Source organism: Pieris brassicae, chromosome 3, assembly GCF_905147105.1.
Source record: "Pieris brassicae chromosome 3, ilPieBrab1.1, whole genome shotgun sequence".
Classification (NCBI taxonomy): Eukaryota; Metazoa; Arthropoda; class Insecta; order Lepidoptera; family Pieridae; genus Pieris; species Pieris brassicae.
In genome coordinates this window covers 5,436,076-5,456,686 of record NC_059667.1, presented here as the reverse complement: position 1 = coordinate 5,456,686, position 20,611 = coordinate 5,436,076, and the positions used below count along the sequence as shown (strand labels likewise).

At 34.4% G+C, this 20,611-nt stretch overlaps 1 protein-coding gene across 3 annotated transcripts in view; it reads right to left on the bottom strand.

The window, feature by feature from the left end:
• LOC123707649 (probable E3 ubiquitin-protein ligase HERC2) overlaps positions 1-20,611 on the bottom strand; it is a 54,565-nt gene that overhangs the window by 1,779 nt on the left and 32,175 nt on the right. For all 3 annotated transcript variants that reach the window (XM_045657901.1, XM_045657902.1, XM_045657903.1), the window contains exons 57-88: positions 19,710-19,940; positions 19,364-19,487; positions 18,921-19,039; positions 18,068-18,223; positions 16,076-16,307; positions 15,513-15,652; positions 15,048-15,194; positions 14,368-14,487; positions 13,845-13,980; positions 13,171-13,323; positions 12,758-12,925; positions 12,250-12,347; positions 11,942-12,098; positions 11,266-11,450; positions 10,627-10,907; positions 10,215-10,435; positions 9,785-9,879; positions 9,444-9,550; positions 8,451-8,628; positions 7,547-7,670; positions 6,503-6,632; positions 5,882-5,988; positions 5,357-5,484; positions 4,860-5,009; positions 4,214-4,336; positions 3,590-3,800; positions 3,083-3,277; positions 2,632-2,804; positions 1,897-2,027; positions 1,341-1,504; positions 751-905; positions 59-171 (exon numbers count right to left, since the gene is read on the bottom strand). In XM_045657901.1, the coding sequence (XP_045513857.1) occupies positions 59-171; positions 751-905; positions 1,341-1,504; positions 1,897-2,027; positions 2,632-2,804; positions 3,083-3,277; positions 3,590-3,800; positions 4,214-4,336; positions 4,860-5,009; positions 5,357-5,484; positions 5,882-5,988; positions 6,503-6,632; positions 7,547-7,670; positions 8,451-8,628; positions 9,444-9,550; positions 9,785-9,879; positions 10,215-10,435; positions 10,627-10,907; positions 11,266-11,450; positions 11,942-12,098; positions 12,250-12,347; positions 12,758-12,925; positions 13,171-13,323; positions 13,845-13,980; positions 14,368-14,487; positions 15,048-15,194; positions 15,513-15,652; positions 16,076-16,307; positions 18,068-18,223; positions 18,921-19,039; positions 19,364-19,487; positions 19,710-19,940 (4,952 nt within the window). The remainder of the gene's footprint in view (positions 1-58; positions 172-750; positions 906-1,340; positions 1,505-1,896; positions 2,028-2,631; positions 2,805-3,082; positions 3,278-3,589; positions 3,801-4,213; positions 4,337-4,859; positions 5,010-5,356; positions 5,485-5,881; positions 5,989-6,502; positions 6,633-7,546; positions 7,671-8,450; positions 8,629-9,443; positions 9,551-9,784; positions 9,880-10,214; positions 10,436-10,626; positions 10,908-11,265; positions 11,451-11,941; positions 12,099-12,249; positions 12,348-12,757; positions 12,926-13,170; positions 13,324-13,844; positions 13,981-14,367; positions 14,488-15,047; positions 15,195-15,512; positions 15,653-16,075; positions 16,308-18,067; positions 18,224-18,920; positions 19,040-19,363; positions 19,488-19,709; positions 19,941-20,611) is intronic.

Here is a 20,611-nt window from a genome sequence, read left to right as displayed (position 1 = left end):
TTAAATAAATCGACATATAGAAGGAACTAATGTGTAGCAAAATATTACTAAGCTTCACCTTAATTTCTCTCGTAATACACTTTTACATGAATATCTTGGCATCTTGAGAAGGAAGAAACATGTGTAGCTCTCAGGCAAGAAGTGGTCTGGAGGCTGATATTTGTCAAGCACCTGAGAAGACAGATATTACTTTTTTTAAATTAAGTAAATTTGAGAAAAAGGTATTCGTTCGTGAATAATGTAATTCTTAAAAATAAATGGAGGCTGCACAGGTATTCTGCATCTACCAGTAACGATAGCGATCCTGATCCGTTCCAGAGAGCGAGATCCAGCGACGTTTTAATATGTTATTTCGATGTAGTACAATATCCGTAGCACTTATTTATTTATTACAGAAAAACATATGTACATTATCCTTACAGGCTATACGATAATGTCGAGAAAATTAAACATTGTGTGGTACAAAAATATACCATGGAAGTCGGAATCGCACTCGCAATCGCTATTGAGATATACGGAGTACTAGCACTGATTCTTATTTGAGCATTGATATGCCTTCTGTTTACAAATATTAGTGTAGGTACTGATGTAACAGATAAGAGCTTACACAGGGTTAGGATTCCATAATTTTTCCATCGTACCTAATTGTAAGCGAATTCATAATATACCGTTCAGAAATTTTAGTTAGACGCAAAAATTATTCGTAAATATAAAATTGGAGCACCTGGTTAAGTGGTTTCTATAATTTACCTGCAATACAAAGTCCCTCTGTCGTGGGTCTTGGGGCGCGCGAGGCAAGCGTGTACGTCCCCACACGAAGCGAAGGAATAAAGCGCGCTCACTTCCAGATAATTCTTCCATTACCTCCCAGAACCATTGTACCAGAGGGGCATTTGGTTCGACGCCTGGAATATTAATTAATTATAAATTGGGTGTAAATCCAGCAAATATTCTGGCGTTTATCATTTGATACGTAGAAGTGCGTTTAAGGTTTTTACTAAAGTACACGGAAACAAACACAAACGGACGCCAATAGGTTTACTAAATTTTTTGACATTTGTGACATCACTTCCTCAAAATTAGCAATTATTATAGTAAGTTTTTTGTAATAAAAGAAATATAAAATTAGGAATGCCTCAATTTACGCCACTAACGTAGCAACTAAAATAATACGTATTTACATATAAAACAAATGTTTATTTATTTTATTTTTTTATTCCATCCATAACTACGAAAGGTTCAAACGAAATTCTATAAAACTAATTCGATTTAAAAGACAAAAGAATGCGTGTGAATTTACGTTTTTTACATCGCTTACAGCAAATCTTCTAAAACTATACCTTTATACGTAGCAGAGGCCCGTAGTGCGTGCACGGGTATATCAGGTGAGCCGCAAACCAACGTCTCAAGTTCGTTAGCGGTGAATAAAGCCAATAAGGGTGCTGGCACTACGCGGGATATACCATCACGGACTGCGCGTACTTGCTCGTCGAATTCGTGAAGTCTATAAATATAATAATGTTTAGCAAACTATTTTGAACAGATATAGGGAACTACGTGATTCAAAAGGAATATATTCATATAACCTATATTATTTATTCTAGACGTTTCGTTCGTTTAGACCAAAATAGTGACGGCTTTTGTCAGGTACTTACTGACACCTACTTGTCTATTACGGAAAAAAATTAAGGCCTGTAAAAGATATACCTAATTAAATAATTTATGTATCCAACCAATCTTAAAGTTGACATAAAATTCTCATCTTTTGTAAATTACAAATACAAAAGCTTACACAAATATTCAGAAAATATCTATTATTTATATTATCTTGAATACTTGTTACATACTTGAACAACATTAGTTCCTTAAAACACCACATTATAGAAATTCATTTACCTGTAATGTAATGCCAGTTGCACGTATTCATCCTTATTGTGTGGCGTGACGCGTTTGTGTCGGGTCGACAGTGGTACTTCATGACCTGCTGCTGACGGTATGGAGAATGGCAGCTCCAAGTTTTGAAGCTCCTGGTAACGAGTTATAGAATTTAATATTAAATGTTGCTACTTTTTTATAACTAAGGATTATAAAGGCATCAGGCACTTAAAGACTAATAGATTATAAGATTAATAAAGTTTTTGTTATATCTTTAAAGATTGTTGTATCTTAAACTTGCGGTTGAATGATTTCTTTTGCACCTTGCTTACAAGGAAATGATTTTCATTTCTCATCGCAACGATACTAGCTTTAATGACGTCATCGACTCTGGGATCTTTTCTAAGTTTTGTAGATTCATAAATTATGGCTTTAATTGTGTCATTTTTTTAATGTAATAGGAGGCAAACGGGCAAGAGGCTCACCTAATGTTAAGCGATACAGCCGCATATGGACACTCACATTGCCTGAAGGCTCGCAAGTGCGTAGCCGGCCTTTCAAGAATTGGTACGCTCTTTTCTTGAACGACCCTAAGTCAAATTGGTTCGGAAATATTTCAGTGGGCATCTGAAGTATTTCCGAACCAATAGATATATTAAAAATATAATATATTCAGCTCATACAGAATATATTATATTTTAAAAAGATAATTGACTTAAATGTCCCTATTATTTCACATGTTTTCATATAACTCACCTTATTATTAGGTGTCATATCCCGTATACACAGAAGTGCTGGTAGGAAGTCCTTATCAACTTCAGCTAAGTCTTGTGGACGTAAGGGCTGACCGGCAAGTTGTCGCCACACGCCTTCCGCCAGTGAAAGGGACAACGGAGAGCCAGTACGGATAGCGATACCCATTAAAACACCTAAACCAAAGTATAGAAAATCTTAAAACTTTTATAATTTGTTGTTATTAAAATCTATTTTTTTAATATATGTAAAATACATAGATACTATATTTAAATGAATTAGACGGATTTTTTTTAACTTACCCAATATTAATATAACGTAGTTTGAATTAAATTAAATGTAATAATTAGTCTAGATAATCTTACATCAAAGAACTGTTAACACTTGTTAGCTCTTAATAGCTTTTAATCCTAAGAAAATAATACATACAGAAATATAACTTTATGAATCTTACCCAAAAATCTAAAACAATTAAGGTGTAATGGCGTATTCGCTATGGGGTTAAGCAAAAAGGCGTCTCTAGATGCGCCAGCGTCGCCGCGACCATTGGGCGTGGCCATGAGTAGCGGTAACGAGCCATTTTGCAACTCTTCACACATTTCTGCAATACTCTCACTGTAACCACCGCCACAGTCGTCTACACTTTCACCTTAATAAAAAATATTGTTTTAATACACATGTATGTATGTAACTAAGCAAGAGCGTTTAAACTTCAAATAATTAAGACATCAAAGAACGTTGCCTAATTATAATAAACAGGGTGCTAAATGACGATCAAGTGAATGAACATAATTTTATTTTTTATTCCGTTTATTATTTTATTTTCTACTTTATTTGCTACTTTTTTGAGTAAAAAACTCACACGAAACCTGCTTTTATTAATAAAAATAATTAAAATTAATCTTATAAATTAACTAAAAAGGTATAATAATATAGAGTGAATATCATTTGCAAAACTCACCTACAAATTTGACCTTCCAAACGCGATGTGGCAATGCCAATGCATCCTGAGTCAACGCTGGCAATCTTGCCACCATTTGTCCAAAGACAGACCTCATTCCCGCCGGCCCAGCTAGTCCCGACCCACCACGTCTCGCACGCCTTGCCGCTACTCGGGATAACTCTACTACGGGACCGTGTTGCCGTTCACGCACCATTGTTGTCATTATGGCCTAAAAGGTATATTTATTTTATTCGAGTGGGAGTGTTAAGAATGACTCTTAAAGCATGAACCCCGGCCTTCCACCAACGGAAATGTCTATATATGTGTAATTCGTATTAATTATACGGTAAAAAAGATTGATATGAAGAAGATTTCTTTTAAAATATAACTATTTATTTTGAAGGGCTTTAAAATAAAAGCTCATCTAACGAGACTAAAAGAAAAAATTTGATAGAAAAAACATGTCTGCAATATAGGTACTATTTTTAAAGTTTGTCTAAGACATAGTATGGTAATAAAGAGGAACAATCACATAATATATAATAGTTATAGGGTTCACTCTGCATTTTCGCTTAAATCTTCAACATTGTTTTTTTATGCGTCTATAGATACATTAAAAATTACCATAACGAGACTACATACCTTTCTAAAAGCAGCTTCTTTAACGCTATAAAACAGCATAGTTCGCAGTTGATCAAACGGTCCATCCAGTATGAGCAGCGGCAAGTTTGGACAAACGAGCTCAGAGAACTGGTGAAGTAATACCTAGGAAAGGGCGTTTTATCAATCATAATCGTAAATTGATCAATCAAATACACTTTTAAAATTTATTCTCCGTACATATTGAATGAAGCAACAACTTAAACTACTTCTAATCTTATAATCTTTATCGAAGTTCACTACGGTCTAACCGATGGCAACCACTTAAATAGATTTTACCCTCATTTAGTTTAATAAACAATAAAATTAATAAACACCTAATAACAAACAACTTAACCAATTTCTTATTGACACTGGAAGGAACTAGCGTTTAAGATACAGGCTAGGGCTAGGTTAAACGCAAGTGCTCATAGAAGTATATTATGTTTAAGGTCAACCAAAATGAATATTGTATCTCAACGTTTCGTTGCCTATTGTATGTTTACAACCTTTAGAATGTAAGTACAAAATGTAATGTTTTTTGAGTCAAAGTGTTTTTTTTAAATTTTCTAATAAATATATATACTTGAAAAAAGTGGGTTACAACAATGAAAGTAATGTAGCAAAGGATAATACATAAAATCCTTACCAATCTATGACACATGCGTTGTGGCGACATGTCTCTCAGTAAATGGCACTCCAAAGGTGGCGAGGGCGGAGCACGAGGCGCTCGTGGCGCTTCAATGCACAATGCCACTGTATGAGCACTACCGCATGCCACTTTGGTTATACGCTTACCCTGTTTCATATATTAATTAACAATCATAAGATATCGATAGTATTAAAAAAATGTGGCAGTTGTGGTTTGTAATAGCAATTTAACGAGATTTTTCCTAAATATTATATTTATTATATATGTATGTATTAGATTTTACGTATCATAATCAAATAGTAGCTAGGGAATCCAACCGTTGGCGCTGTCTTGAAGTACAAAAAATCTGCTAAAAATAATTGAAACGTTATACATAAAATATTATTTTAAGGCATTGAATATTTACTTATGTAAAAATTTAACGCAGTTTTAACGATTACATAGGCGTTATGTAAAATAAAAATAGTAATATACATATTTAAAATCATATGAACCTGCATAGCAGCCAAAAGCCTTGGTCTTTGTGCAGCAACGGTCGTGCCATCTCCCAATTGTCCTTCGTCGTTATCTCCCCAAGTATAGACTTCGCCTGTATCCGTACAAGCTACGCAGTGCAAACTTCCTGCAAGTTATCCCGAGTATTTTTAATAATTATTAAAAAATTAAATCACATTTTATTTATAATATTTTAAATGAAAAGTCTTGATATAGGATAATGTTGCGTCGATTTATAATTTTATTAATTCGACATATAGACTTTCAAATCGACACATTTTTTAAACGAACCCAAACCTAATGTTATAAATTACCTTTAATTTCACTAAAGGCAACTAAGATAGTGTAAATAGCTAAATTATCTCTCATTTAAATAAAGTTTTACTTAAACTCGGATAATTTCATCTCTAGAAAGAATCAAAGATACGCAAAACGTGAAAAATACAAACAATTATGGCTAAACTTCATTTGTGACTCTATATTATTTTTATGAATTAAACTTAATTATGAATATATGTAAATACCGGTGGCTATAGACACGATCATTTTCCCCTGCATTCCCGTAACGCGCATCGGTCGTCTTACGTGATCGTAGCTGCCGTGCCCTAGTCTGTGGTAGTCGCCTTTACCCCTGGAAATATATTTGTAAGAGGATCAACATAATATTGATCAAGACGAAAAAGCCCACTAAAGCGAAATCTTCGTGATTAAAGATTAAACAAATTTTATTTGATACAATGACATCGATTTCATATAATTTATAAAATGGCGAAAACAATTTTAAATTAATATATTTTTTAATATCATATTTCTCAAACATTTGAGATCGTTCGTTTGAATCACGGCTGTGCAATAATGAAATTTTCTTAAAAGGCAAACATCGTGGCGAAAACTAATAATCATAAGAAAACTAATAACTATAAATTTAAGTGTAACGCCACTTGCTTATTTATTATTATGATATTGTATAAAAAATATTCAATTCCATCAATAAGTCTTTGAAGCATTTATGGTCCAAAAAATATGATGCTTAGATTAGATGACGTATGATATGGTCAAGTTATTGATTCAACATTTTATTTTAAATTACAATGTTCTATACATATTGTTAGCAATCATTAGTCGTATATAAAATATATGCTTACCAAGTATAGACGCTACCACACTGACAAAGCGCAACTGAGAATTGCGAGCCACACTCAACTTTGATCACTCGTAGGCCTTTTAGGCAATCTATGCGCATCGGTAATTTACAGCCCTCTGACCCACCACGACCTAAAATTATGATAAATAATTGATTAATAAAATTAATAATAATATTGTTTTATAAATAACAAGCTGTCGCTTTCGTGTCTTCGGATTTGAAACAATCAAAAGACTGAAAAATTGAGTGTTGGCCTAGTGGCTTCAGCGTGCGGCGCTCATCCCTGAGGTCGTAGGTTCGATCTCCGGCTTTAGAATATACTTTCTATGTGCGCATTTAACATGAGCTCGAACGGTGAAGGAAAACATCGTGAGGAAACCAACTTGTCTTAGACCCAAAAAGTCGACGGCGTGCGTCAGGCACAGAAGGCTGATCACCTATTTGCCTATTCAATTCACAAATGATCATGAAACAGATACAGAAATCTGAAGCCCAGACCTAAAAAGGTTGTAGCGCCATTGATTTTTTTTAGTTGAAGTACGACGTAACTTTATTAATCGTTGACCTACGAATTAAAAAAAAAGTAATCTAAAATAAGCAACTAAAATTTTATTAGGAGTTTGGGCTTCATAAAATAGGTACAAAACAATAGCTGATAGTAAAATAGATAAACAATTTGTGTTAATGTCTCATGCGTATGTATTTTTTGTATACAACCTGTATTCAAAAATATATTGGTGATTTGACGCATTCCCGTTAAGAGGCGATAGGAGTACTATTTGTGATATTAATTATGAGTTTTATCAGTATTACCTCACATGCAAAAGTGAACCATTTTTGACTGATTATGTGTTATTAGCATTTTTAAAAATAAGTCAAAAATTAAACATACAATATTAATTTAAAAAAAAAACTCGCAAATATATCATCACCTCCTAAGGGAAATACGTGCAATCACCAATAACCCCGTTCATTTTATAATTGTTGCGACCTACATTAGTAATTATAATAAGTTTTTAAATTTAAAAAAAATAAAAAAACTTACCAAGTTTTCCGTAGTCTCCGTCTCCCCAAGACCAGACATTATCGTCGTCCGTAATACAAAGAGTTTGTGCGTCACCCGATCCACAAGCTACGTCTACTACGCGATAATTTACTAGCGCTTCGACCTGTGTAAATATTTCAATAACAATAAAAAAATTATCTAATAAAGTTAAGATAATGGAAAACTTTACTCTGGCATCCTTCCTAATAAAAGCCATATTTCTGCTTAGTGGCGCACCAAATAACCTTCATCATCCGGTTTTTCAATTAAAAAAATTTAACAATTAAATTAGGATAAGAAAACACTTTTTAAACGGATTGAAGCTATGTATTATTATTATAAACTTATATACTATGTTATATTTACATAAACTATTTAAAATTATGTAAATAATTATAAGTTTATAATAATAATACATAGTTTCAATCCGTATAAAAAGTGTTTTCTTAATGTGTAAAAGCTATGTTAACAAAAGACAAATTAAATTACGTGTTATTTAATCTGCACATCTACAAAAAGTTGCTAAGGGAGTGCTATGTTGAGTAACACAAATAAACCAGTAATAAATATATAATAATTCTTCTTTAATGGTATTTAAATAACTAATTATATGTTATGTTGAATACAATAGAAACCTATAATTATGGGTCTAAAATATATTCTTCATTGAAAAATTGACAATAATTAAAATGTATTTTAAAATCAAATTACTAAGTCAACACAGCAGGGTTGTCAAAATTAACAAAGAATATAGATCCCTAGTTACAATGAATGGGCATGCATGAATGTTGAAATGAATTGTATTTAACAAAAGTATGACAGTCACGAATAAGATCCAAAATTATTACTAATTTTTTTTCTTGAAGATAGTGTAAAGAAGTAACATTTTTAGTGAAATCTTTACCATTTTTGGCACGAGTTGATCTTCCGAGTCCCCATGCCCTAATCGGCCGTAGCGTCCCTTGCCCCAGGTGTAAATTCGTCCCCGTGCCGTGAGGCAGGCGGAATGTGCACCTCCGCATGCTATAGCCACTACTTCCAAACCAGAGAGGGCCGTTATTAATTTGGGGCGATCGTAGCTTCTAGAATTAGAATTTATTTTTTATTGCAACTGTTCAATTTCTAACAACCAATTGATAATGAGAAGTCAAAAAAATCTAAGTTGTTTTACATAACAGATGTATATAACAGAAAGACAAATAAATACACTATTTAATTCTTGTATTGAAAAAGGTATTGGTATCGATTGGAACAAACCATTAACAATGTGTAAAATTAAGTTTACGAAGAGAAAAAAATTTCACGCATATGAATTTTCCTGTATATTTTAACAATGTGACACATTAAAGTTGTGACAGTTATACATTTTAATCTAAGGCATTTTTAAAAACCAAAGATTTTTTATAATATATACAGCGCTTTCGATAAAATCTTGAAAAAGATTTGAATTTCATCAATAACGCATTTAAAATAAACACTAAAGGGCCCGACAGAAATAGTTATATTAGAGTGAATTTGAAACTTTAAAAAAAAACTGAACCAACTTAATCACTCATGAAAATCGGTCCAGCCGTTTAGGAATTTAAATACAAACACAGAAGATTTATATTTCTAAAAAAAAACAAAGACATCAGAAACGAACCGTATTGGAAAATTAAATTATTTATGCCTGTTTTTTTTATACATATTTCGATCGACAGTTATCATATACCGTTTAAACGTTTCCTGAACTTCCACAAATATTTCAAGATCACAATAAGCCAAATCTGTCCAGCCATTCTCAAGTTTTAGCGAGACAAACGGAAAGTAAATTTAAAATTAATTGTGTTACTGATACAAACAAATAAAGTTTCTATTAGAAGCAAATGAGTATTCATAATTATTAGAAATCGCTTACACTCTGTTTCCATGGCCAAGTTTTCCGTCTTCGCCTTCACCCCAACTGTACACATCACCATCGGACGAAAGAGCTAGGCAATGTTTACCGCCCGAATTGCAGGCCACCTTTGATTAATATTGATAAATTAAAAAAAACGTTAGATTTGTCTAGCGGACTTCGTTAGCAACAAGGCACTCGAAAGTGCTCGCATTTCTGAGTTAAACTAGTGTCTAAATTAACTTGTGTTTTACCAAAATAGTACTATTTGCTTCTGGCTTTCTTGAAAGTAACCCTAAACAGTATTTTGTATTCTCCAGAAATCTTAGGGTCGAGAACGACCTCGAAATAAGAATACTTACTTTGGTAATAAACACGTGTTGAAGAGATGCAAGTAATGTAGGTTGTGACACGGAATCTATGCCTCCAATGCCTAATCGTCCTCCTGCGCCGTATCCTAGAAAAAGTAGTCTCTTTAAAATTATATAATTAAAAGTACATTATTATGAAAATATATGTTTAAAACTAATTGCTAATGTTCTCATTAAATATAATTTCTCTCTTATTTGGAAAAGCGACGCGAACAAAATTTTTGTACAAAACTGTATCCGTATTATTAATAACTAGTACAAATTGATCTGGCTAAACAGGAAATAAAAATTACTTTATAGTTTAACCTCATACGTAAGATATTATTATTTTTATTTACCTTTTCTGTTTAATGCTTTAGTAAACAAGAAAAGCTTGGTTGGGAGATGTCTAAATTTTATAAGCAATGTTCCGTAAACATACCAGTAGCATACACCTTCCCATCTGGAGTCACCGCGAACAAAGTTTGTTCCCCACCCACTAATTGCATTGGATTGAGGCTGGCAAGGGCGTGGCAGGGCGTCGGCGATCGGACCTTAGCTCCTTCGACCCCTCCCAACTGCCCCCGATGATTATGACCCCATCCGTACACCGCACAACCTCGAGAACCACCGTTCCACCAACCGGTCCAGTCTTCAGGACGTCTGCAAAATATAGATAAATGCTTTAATATATGTTCACCGGTTTGCCAATCGTGGTTGTCTATTGAAGACTGTAAAGCGAAGAAGGATCAAACAAAATAAAAACCTATCAAATCATTCCCTTCGTATCGTAAGTATCTTATAAATATGAATATTTGTTCAAGGGTGTGGAAAAGAAATATTTTTCAACTTACTTATTGACCCAATGCAGTAACTGCTCGTCGTGTTGCCTCGTAAACTTCGCATTATCCTCCCAAGCGCTATCACTGGAGCCTTCTTCTGTATATACACCTAGATCAGCCAGTCTTTTGCGTACATCCGTAAGAAATGGTGGAGGTAGGGACGCCCGACGTAATAATGCGTCCGCAGTGCGTACACATAAACAGTACCGCTTAAACCACGCCCATCGGGCCGCATCTGTACCATTGCATACTCGAGTGTCTACACGTAGACCGCACGCTAGCCACGCCAGTTCCTAAAATTTATTAGTTTTTTTTTATTGAGATGAGGATTGTTGAAATTTAGGACCGTTCCCGAAGTTGGAATATTCCTGGATCTACATAGAATATACCACTAAATGGTTTAAAGGTAAATTAAAGGATTATCGACATATAACAGTTATTTTAGCTTGTGCTTGTTGTATAATATACAAAATATTTAAAAGCCCGTGTAGGTACTTTAATATTATCCAATTCCAACATAATCATATACTAGTCAATCTATTATATAAAGGGTTATCCTCTTTTGTCAACATACAATTATTAAAATGTAATCGCTTATATAAAATAAATATTTATAAACAAATATATATTACGTATTACTTATAGTTGTACCTTCAAATAGTGTGTGTGCATAAGATGTGTGCCAGTCCTTAGCGCCGGTTCTTCGTGTTCATACTGAGCTTGTAACAGCTGCAGTAAATGTTGTAGGGCTGGAGGAGTACCGGCTGTCGGCTCTCCCTCCCCTCCACATACGACCCCTCGTAAACGACGTACGCACCAAACGCGTGCACGCCACGCTACAAATGCCAACAAATACAGATTTAGATTTCTTTCAACAATTATGGAAGAATAATATTTAGATATTCAGGTTAGGATATATAGAAAAAAAATTCATTAAAAAAATATTAACTCATAAGTAGCAAAATAATATGAATGGAAAACGTAGTGCTCATAAAAACCATTGATAAAAACATTTATTTTAACATTAGCTCGAACGGTGAAGGAAAACATCGTGAGGAAACCGGCTTGCCTTAGACCCAAAAAGTCGACGGCGTGTGGCAGGCACAGAAGGCTGATCACCTACTTGCCTATTCAATTCACAAACGATCATGAAACAGATACAGAAATCGGAGGCCCAGACCTAAAAAGGTTGTAGCGCCATTGATTATTATTATTAAAAACATTTATTAATATCTATACTTTACTATATATACTGCTGTCAATTGAATAAAACTAATTTCTATTGGTAAAAGGATAATTGAATCAAAAGTATATTCCAGTTACTCACATAAAGTAGGCATTTGTGCACAGATGGCAAGCGCTTGTGCCAATCTTGGGGCGAGTTGGTGGTCGTTAGAAATAGCGGTTAGTAAAGGACCATCTAACAGACGCCAAGCTAGCTCCACTGATGGACACGACAAAACGTATCGGTCTGTCCCGCTTTCCTATACATAGAAATTAACATAACTTTGAAGAAAATAATATGGAATTATGTCGCCCTGTGCGACATATATTTTATGGAGGCGGTTAAATTGAAATTATAGTCCTGTCCAATTAAGGTAGATTTTATGGTTTATATTTGATTACGATACTTACAGAAGGAGTGTGTGTTGGTAAAATCGGGTGTACAGTAAAGCGCCAGCCCCAACCATTAACTGAACCGTCGCTTGTAAACCTCCAGCGTAATTCATCACCTACATATAAATACTTTATAAATAGTATTGTCTTTGGTTAACATAGCTTTTACACATTGAAAGAAAACAAAGAAACGTCGGAAAAATTAAATTTAAAATTATGTAAAATAATTATAAGTTTATTATACAAATAACTTTAATCCGGTTAATTTTTTTTTTACTTTATAAATGTTTTAATGTAATTTGTATCATAGAACTATCTAATCTATGCATGGACTTACTGGACAATATTGTTATTATTAAATTTAAACTTTGTTTAAATTGCAGGTATTTATAAAATATTAAACGTCTATGTTTACACCTTAACTGTAATGCTCTGTGCCACACTAACAACTAACAATATCGCTCTCACTTAAAGTTAGATTAGCTAATAATTTTTTAACGCAGTTTAGAACAATATTTCACTATACCATTGATAATAACTTCCTGTGCCCAATCAGTGGGTTCCCTTCCAGATCTCGTAGCCAAAACTCGCCCAGCTGCATCAGATATTGTAAGGGGATCGTTTCGTCGCTCCGTAGAACAACCTTGTTCGAAGGAAACTCTGAGAGAAGAGGCTCCGGGGATTTTAACTACGCCTGTAAAGCACAATATATACTTAGATTCGAGAACGAATATGTTACGATCTTATTCAGATTCTACAATGACGTATGCATTTTATAAAAGAAAGTAAGCGCCGAACTGCGTTATAAAATAAACAATATTTATTTTTACAATTTGGTTCAGGATATTCTCACATTATACCTTAATTTCATACCCTGTGGCACAGATTTCTTGTCACTAACATACTGCATTCTGTTTGAGAATAGAAATTTATGCATACCTGATATATCAGTATCATCGGCGTAGGGGTGCGGGCTATCAACGGTAACGGGCAAGGGAGGTGCGCGGCCGCCTCCCGCTGCAGCTTCTTCGAGCTCACACACACACACTTCCACTACCATATCTGCTATGCTCGCAGATCTGGCGCACAAAGCTAGAATAACAACCACGAATAAAGACATATAGATGACATGAGAGGTTGATACATATTTTACAGAAGGAAAAGTATACGTGGACGCTCAAACCCCTTTACATTTTATCTTTAAATCAATGTATTCGGTATATAATTTGATTGAATGTTTTTGCTAATACATAACATATCTAAAACTATTGGTATCCTAGCAGATACTATATAATGTTAATCATTTTTAAACGAAACGAAGTCGGATTTTATATAGAAAACAGGCAACATTTAATGTAATATGGATAAAATAAACAAATACAATTTGTAAATAAGCGATGATGTATAAGCCTATGTGACTTTTTTTTGATTGTAACTATATGATAGAAGCGATCTTAGGGTTAAAAACACTGTTTGTCCTTAATGTAAATCATGACATTTACAATAGTCCACCTATGAAAATTAGCAAAATAGTTTTTATTATTAAGATTAAAAACTCTAACAATACCGTCTATATAAATACAACGAAAACTAATATAGTTAGGAATACATACCCATAAGAACGTCAGTAATAACTTTAACAGCATTATTAGCCTCGGGGATCCGTCCAGCTGCAGCCAATTTCAAAAGATCCACTAAAGCCCTCGCATCGGATTCGCCAAGTTGTGAGGTGAAGTCATCCAATTCCACCTAAACAAATATAATATAACTTATTTATTTTCGATTATATTCATATGTAGTTGTAGGTGCTATGGTTATATTGGTTAGCCAACAAAAAAAAGAAGAAAAATCTCCTATACATAGACAGCATACCAAAGTTTTAAGATTTACATGTTCTTTGAACAGCACATTTAAGATATAATAGCAATGTGTAACACGAAGCAAGTATGCCACTATTTTTCGAAAGATGGCATTAAACCCAACAGTTCGGTAAACATATCTGACGCACTACAGAACCTCGGCCAGCCCAATACTATAGGTTAGTAAGAGTGAACATAGCGAGCTAATGCTTCCTATATTTTTCTACAATGGGAAAGCTACAACTGTTAAAGTATCAATTAGTTTCAAAATATTAACCTTGGGTGCTTCAGATTGTTGAACTGTCATCGTAGCTGCTGCAACGGAAACAGCGCTAGATGACATCACAGCCGAATGCCGGGACGATATCGACCCACTCAAAGGAGTGCTTGCTCCACTCTGTGGAATAAAAAAATGCTATAAGAACAAGAAAATAATGCAAAAAAATTGTATTATCAAAGTATATTGAGATTTTGGGTAATGGCGAAGTTTAAAAAAAAGACAATGTAAGCAAATTAAAGCGCAATATCCAGTGGCTAGGTGCGCGAATCTCAACCCTAAAGACGAGGGTTAACACTTCAACTGTGCACACATGGATTTTTAATATGTTCGCTATAGCCGTTGCCCTATAACTATGCGGTTAGACCAAAAAATAGACAATGTGTGACCAAAACAAGAAACTTAACACCTATGGGAATTTGCCTATAAGGATCAAAATATATATTTTGGGAGGATGTAGTGCTACTGGATTAATAGTAAGTACACACAAGTGCAGTAGCACTAGCGATAGGTTATTTGTACAAAAAGCAAGTTCTGTCTTTTAGCTGTATGTGACCTTAAAAAGTTAAAAGGAAAAGTTGTGTCCTTCTAAATGTCGTGAGGACCTACGGGTAGGATAACAAGATTAAAGCTCGATAATTTTTAGTGTATTTTTATCAGTTTCTGAAATAACATATCACCGGTAACGTTGCTCTATCAGCAGGTGCTTCTCCTCCACCAGTACGAGCATCAGCTTCTGTGTCATCTTCTTCAGTGTCCAAACCCACTGCCGGAGCACTTGGGCATACTTCGTGTGCCCTCAATGCTTCGACAAGCAGACAGCGTGCCTATAAACAAATTTGTCTTAGCTCGAATCATGACGAGTAAAGTATGAGTCCAGCAAACCAGCAAAATGACACCTTACTTTAATAAATAACAGACTCCGTTATTTTTTGTATAAAGTATCACAATTTCTTGATCGTCATATACATATTTCTTTGTTACGGATTGTGGCGATTCTTATCTATATAAGTATATTTACTGTTAGATGTTTGAAGTTATTACGTATGTATATAGAATATATAAGTCAAAGCTTTGGATTTTCTGGTGGATTGACATTTTAAACTGTTTTTTTTATATATTTTGATACACATTGATTATTGTACCTGTGTGATGTGTAAAGCCAATAGTATGAGAGATAATGCATGTTGAACAGCAACTGGTGGCTCCAAGGTCAATGCCGCAGCTGCGAGGGATGGTCGCGCACTTTGTGATTCTTCTATGTTATTTTCTTCAGCGTAAAGCCCTGGGAATATAAACATGTATAGGTCGATGAACCCGGAGGACTATAACTTGGAGGGTTTATAACTGGAGCATTGACCTCACAAGTATTAATTTATATTTTATAATTTTACATGAAAAGTTTAGTTACAAACGCGTACATATTTTTAAAAAAGTTCCATATACGTAAACAATCATGAAATCGCTTCTAAAAGATTATTAGATACATAATGAACAAAACGTAGATACACGTACTATCTTATTGTATACATAAGCCATGGGTAAATTGATTTTACGCATATTAGAGATTGTATACAAAAAATAATAATACAACGAAAGATTTTTGGATATTTTCCCAAGTTTTCTATACAAATATTTTTTCGCTATTACTTGACTTTGTGAAATAGGGTACCCTAGTAAAATCATATATATATTCATTCGTGGTTACCAAGGCTATGAGCTCCAAGTGGATCTTTCAAAGATGGGAACGGCAATGGAGCAACATGGGGTGTAGTAACATCTGCTTGTAAGGGAGGACGAATCGCCCAAGCGGCGGAATGCGAGGAGCCAGCAGCTGCCCTCTGAACACCTTCAACCCCCGCTACTAAAGCCGGTCGACGGTTCACACACGTTGTACCGTTACCTTGTTGACCGTGATCGTTGTCGCCCCACGCCCATACCTGTAATACAGCATAAATCCCTTTAAGAAAGTAATAAAAAAAAGCATAACTTCATCAATAACTAGAGATAATAATTTATTGCAAGAATATGGTACAATAGTAATTCCGCATATTCTGCCATACAATGGCGCGCAAATTTGTCTTTGAAGGAGTTTTACATTTTACATTATTAGTCATATTAAAATTGGTAAATTCTTATATTATTTGTATCGTACATCATATCAAATGTTATTAAACTTATATAACTACAGTGTTTCACGTAAATAATCATTTATTGAGTAATACATTTGATTTGTAAAAAATCAAACTACATCTAATAACTGACAGTTTTATACGGATGCCAAAAATCTAAATGAACTATTAACAAAAACGCTTTTCTTTTATTTCTCCGGATACCAATCTGCACTCGAAAAGCATAAATAAAAATACTTGTTTATTTGAATGGTATCTCCTTATATTAGGTCCTTATATATGAAATTGGCGTGTTGTATGGAACAAAAAGTCAAATATTTTTGCCAACTCATAGGTAGTTAATTGAACCCTTTACTAAAAAAACCAGTCGGACGGGAATCAATAAAATCTGTGAGGGCGATTTGGACTGCCCCAACAGAGTTACATTTTTTCCCTTGCAAGAAGTTGTCCAAATTTCGAAAAAAATGGTAATCTGTTGGATCAAGCTCCGGGGATGTCTTAGGCATTCCAATTGAAGCTCTTCTAATTTGGTAGCCGTCTGTTGTGTGTGGTCTAGCGTTGTCCTTAAGTAGCAGTGGCGTGGAGCGATGGACCAGCCTAGGTTGTTTAGCCGCTAGCTTTTCCATCATGGTTTGCAATTGCTGACAATAGACATCAGCCGTAATAGTCTGGCCAGATTTGAGTAAACTGCAATGAACAATACCGGTACTAGTCCACCAAACGCTTACAAGTAACTTTTTTTGGGGTTAATTTTCGCTTGGGGCAGGATTTGGCTGGCTGGCCAGGATCCAACCATTGCGCTGAGCGCTTCCGATTAACGTAAAGAATCCATTTTTCATCACAGGTAATGATTCGGTTTAAAATACCTTCATTATTGTGCCGGTTCAGTAATGTGACGCACCGGTCGACGCGCCTTGCCGGTTCGCTTCAGCAGTCAATTCGTGAGGTACCCACCTTTCAAGCTTTTTAATCTTCCCAATTTGCTTCAAGTGAATTAAAACAGTTTTATCACTAACACCGCAGCCTGCAGCTAACTTGGACGTGGTTTGCGATGGATCCGCTTCCACAATAGCCTTCAATACTTCATTATCAACTTGGGTCTCAGGCAGTCCACGGGGCTTGTTCTGCAGGTCGAAATTTCCAGAACGAAAACGTTGGAATCAAAAACGAACTGTGTTTTCTTTTGCAACATGACCGTTACCCTTCGAGTCGTTTCCGCAGCACTAGTGCCACGGCGGAACTCGTACTCGTAAATAATGCGATACTTTAAGTTTTCCATTTTGTAAAATGAGTGACGCAAAACAGAAAAAAACAAATGAATGACGGTCATCAAAGCAAAAATACATGAGTAAATAGCTGTACAAATTTGAATTTGGAATTCCTTACCAAAGAGGACAACATCGTGATTAAAGTGGACAGTACGAAATACGCCAATTTCATATGTGGACCTAATATATTATTTGATATTTCAAGGACATAAAGACCATTTCGTAGTTGAAGCAAATTGTTGGACTATTTGAATTGGAACGACCTTCAGAAGTGTTAAAGTTGGTTAAAAATATTCTAACCTGATTATCACTAGTAACAGCCAGACAATGTAGCGCCCCAACAGCTACGTGTATGATCCGTCTGCCTCGTAACGCCTCTACTATCGTTGGGCGACGAACGTGTGCATCACATCCATGACCCAAACGGAAATAATCCCCTTTGCCCCATGTCCAAACCTAAAGAAATGTAATATCAATAAAGAATTATATTTCTTCCTATTTTATTTATGAAAACATTGGTTATTTACTAGGAACTACGAAGTTAACTACAAATTGATAATACCTATTTAATCGAGGGATGCACGCATATGCGAACTCCATATTGACAATTTATTATAAAAATATAATTAATAAATTATATGTTTTGCTTCCAAAAACGGTATAAATATTACATCATTAGACGAATTTACGATGACGCAAAATGCTTGTAAATAATTTGCCTTTTTGATCGTAATAATGACTTAATTATATAATTAAACTCCAAATCCAAATGTAATCAAGTTATGATAATTAACACGTAAAAACTAGCCGTTTTTTTAAGTGTTTAATGGCATAGTACGAAGTTATGAATGTTAAATTTGACTTTTCTAGCAAATTTCTAAAAGCATTAAAGTTAGAAATTTGTATAGATTCATTAGTCACTATGTCAAATGAATGCAATATTCTATATTAGGTTACCAAAGAGTTCTAAAATTGAAATTCAAAAAAGTTTTCATTTGGAAAGTTTTTCACTGGCCAGTTCTAAACATTTTCAGTGTTACCCACGTAGATAATCTGAAAAACTTTTTCAGACCATGTCAAATAACCCATTTCTTATATCATTAATAACATTAGCCACAAAAGGGCAAATAAAAAAATCTCGTTATTTTCTCACCTCTCCATCACGTGTTAACGCCAAGCTGAATTGAGCGCCACACTCCACTTGAACGACATCTAGTGTATTTAATCTCTCAACATTCATCGGTACAGCGCAACCATCTGAGCCACCACGACCTAGAAGGCATTCAGGTTTTTTACACAAAATATATTTCGTATATGTCTTTTAAAAGACTAAAGTAGAATAAGACAAGAATCTTACACTGTATGACCTACGGAGATAATAGAGAATAAGGAGCTACTGAATAGAGAGAACGTATAAAAAATATTTAAAAAATCAGTCGGTGTTTATAGATTGATTAATTTTATACACTGCACCTGTAAGTCATATTCATTAGTATAAAACATAGCACTTATCGTAAACATAAATACTTGCAAATGCCAATATATGCTGAATCTAAATAGAATTGCTACAAACATATATGTATAATTTATTATTACCTAATTTTCCAAAATCACCATCACCCCATGAGAATACTTTTCCACACGCGGTGAGCGCCAACGTTTGTGCGTCACGTGATCCACACGCCACTTGGATCACTCTAAAACCAGCTAACGCCTCCACCTAAATATTCAATAAATATTTTATAGAAATCTAAACTTTAAAGAAATAGAGGCAGCCTATATAAAATATAAACAATTGGTAGGAAACCATGCCGGTTAAAGTCAAAGGGTATAAAAGTCAAAAATCTAAGAGGTATGGTCAGGCAAAACGCCTAAAGAACTATAAAAAATAATTATAAATAAAACAGAACTCTGAAGGCAAAATTCATAAAATAATTATTACCATTTTAGGTGACAGCTGCGTATTATCCTCCCCGTGTCCCAATCTTCCATACTCTCCCATGCCCCATGTATACAAATGCCCTCGTGCTGTTACACACGCGCTGTGAGCGGATCCGCACGCAATGTTAACGACTCGTTCGCCGGCTAGAGATTCTATTAGTCGAGGAGATTCCAAAGTTAAACGGTTCCCGTGACCCAATTTGCCATCTTCTCCTTCACCCCAGGAATACACCTAGAGTAAAAAATCATTTAAATATGGTACAACAATAACAAGCAAAAAGTTTTAGATCCTTCTCAAAAGTTGATCTTGATGATTTGATTGACAATTTTGTGGTTAAAGTCAAGTTTAATACGAGTGAACATCTTAGTCTATGCATACATTTTATTTGTAAGTGAATGTATCCATTTTATTAAGACGTAAGGTCCTCCGCAGTAAAGGTGGATTTACGGCGAGTGATAATTACGTCCTTTTTCGTCAAAAACAGTAAAAAACACACAAGTAAAGATAATATTTTATTTTTTACTAAACGTGGAATTAATAGGCCACTGATGCCAGCAAAAGAATAAAACAAAGTATTGACATATTGAAATATTTGTTATGTTTGTATTAGGTCACATGAAAAAGTAAATATTAAAATTTACCTTTCTGTAGGTAAAACGTAAAAAATACGTAGCATTTTATTTTATTACCCTAAATTTGGCCAAATTTGGCCCCTTTTCAGTGGAGAACTTTTTTAGTAAAAGTGAAGTGTCAGAATTCTACGAAATCAGAGTATAATAGCAATCGTATATTTGACCTTATCGTATATGAGTTTAAGAGTTGGAGACATATGATTGGGTTTTAGATGTTGAAAATGTCATCAGACAGACAACAGTACATTTTTAACTTTTATATTATACTAC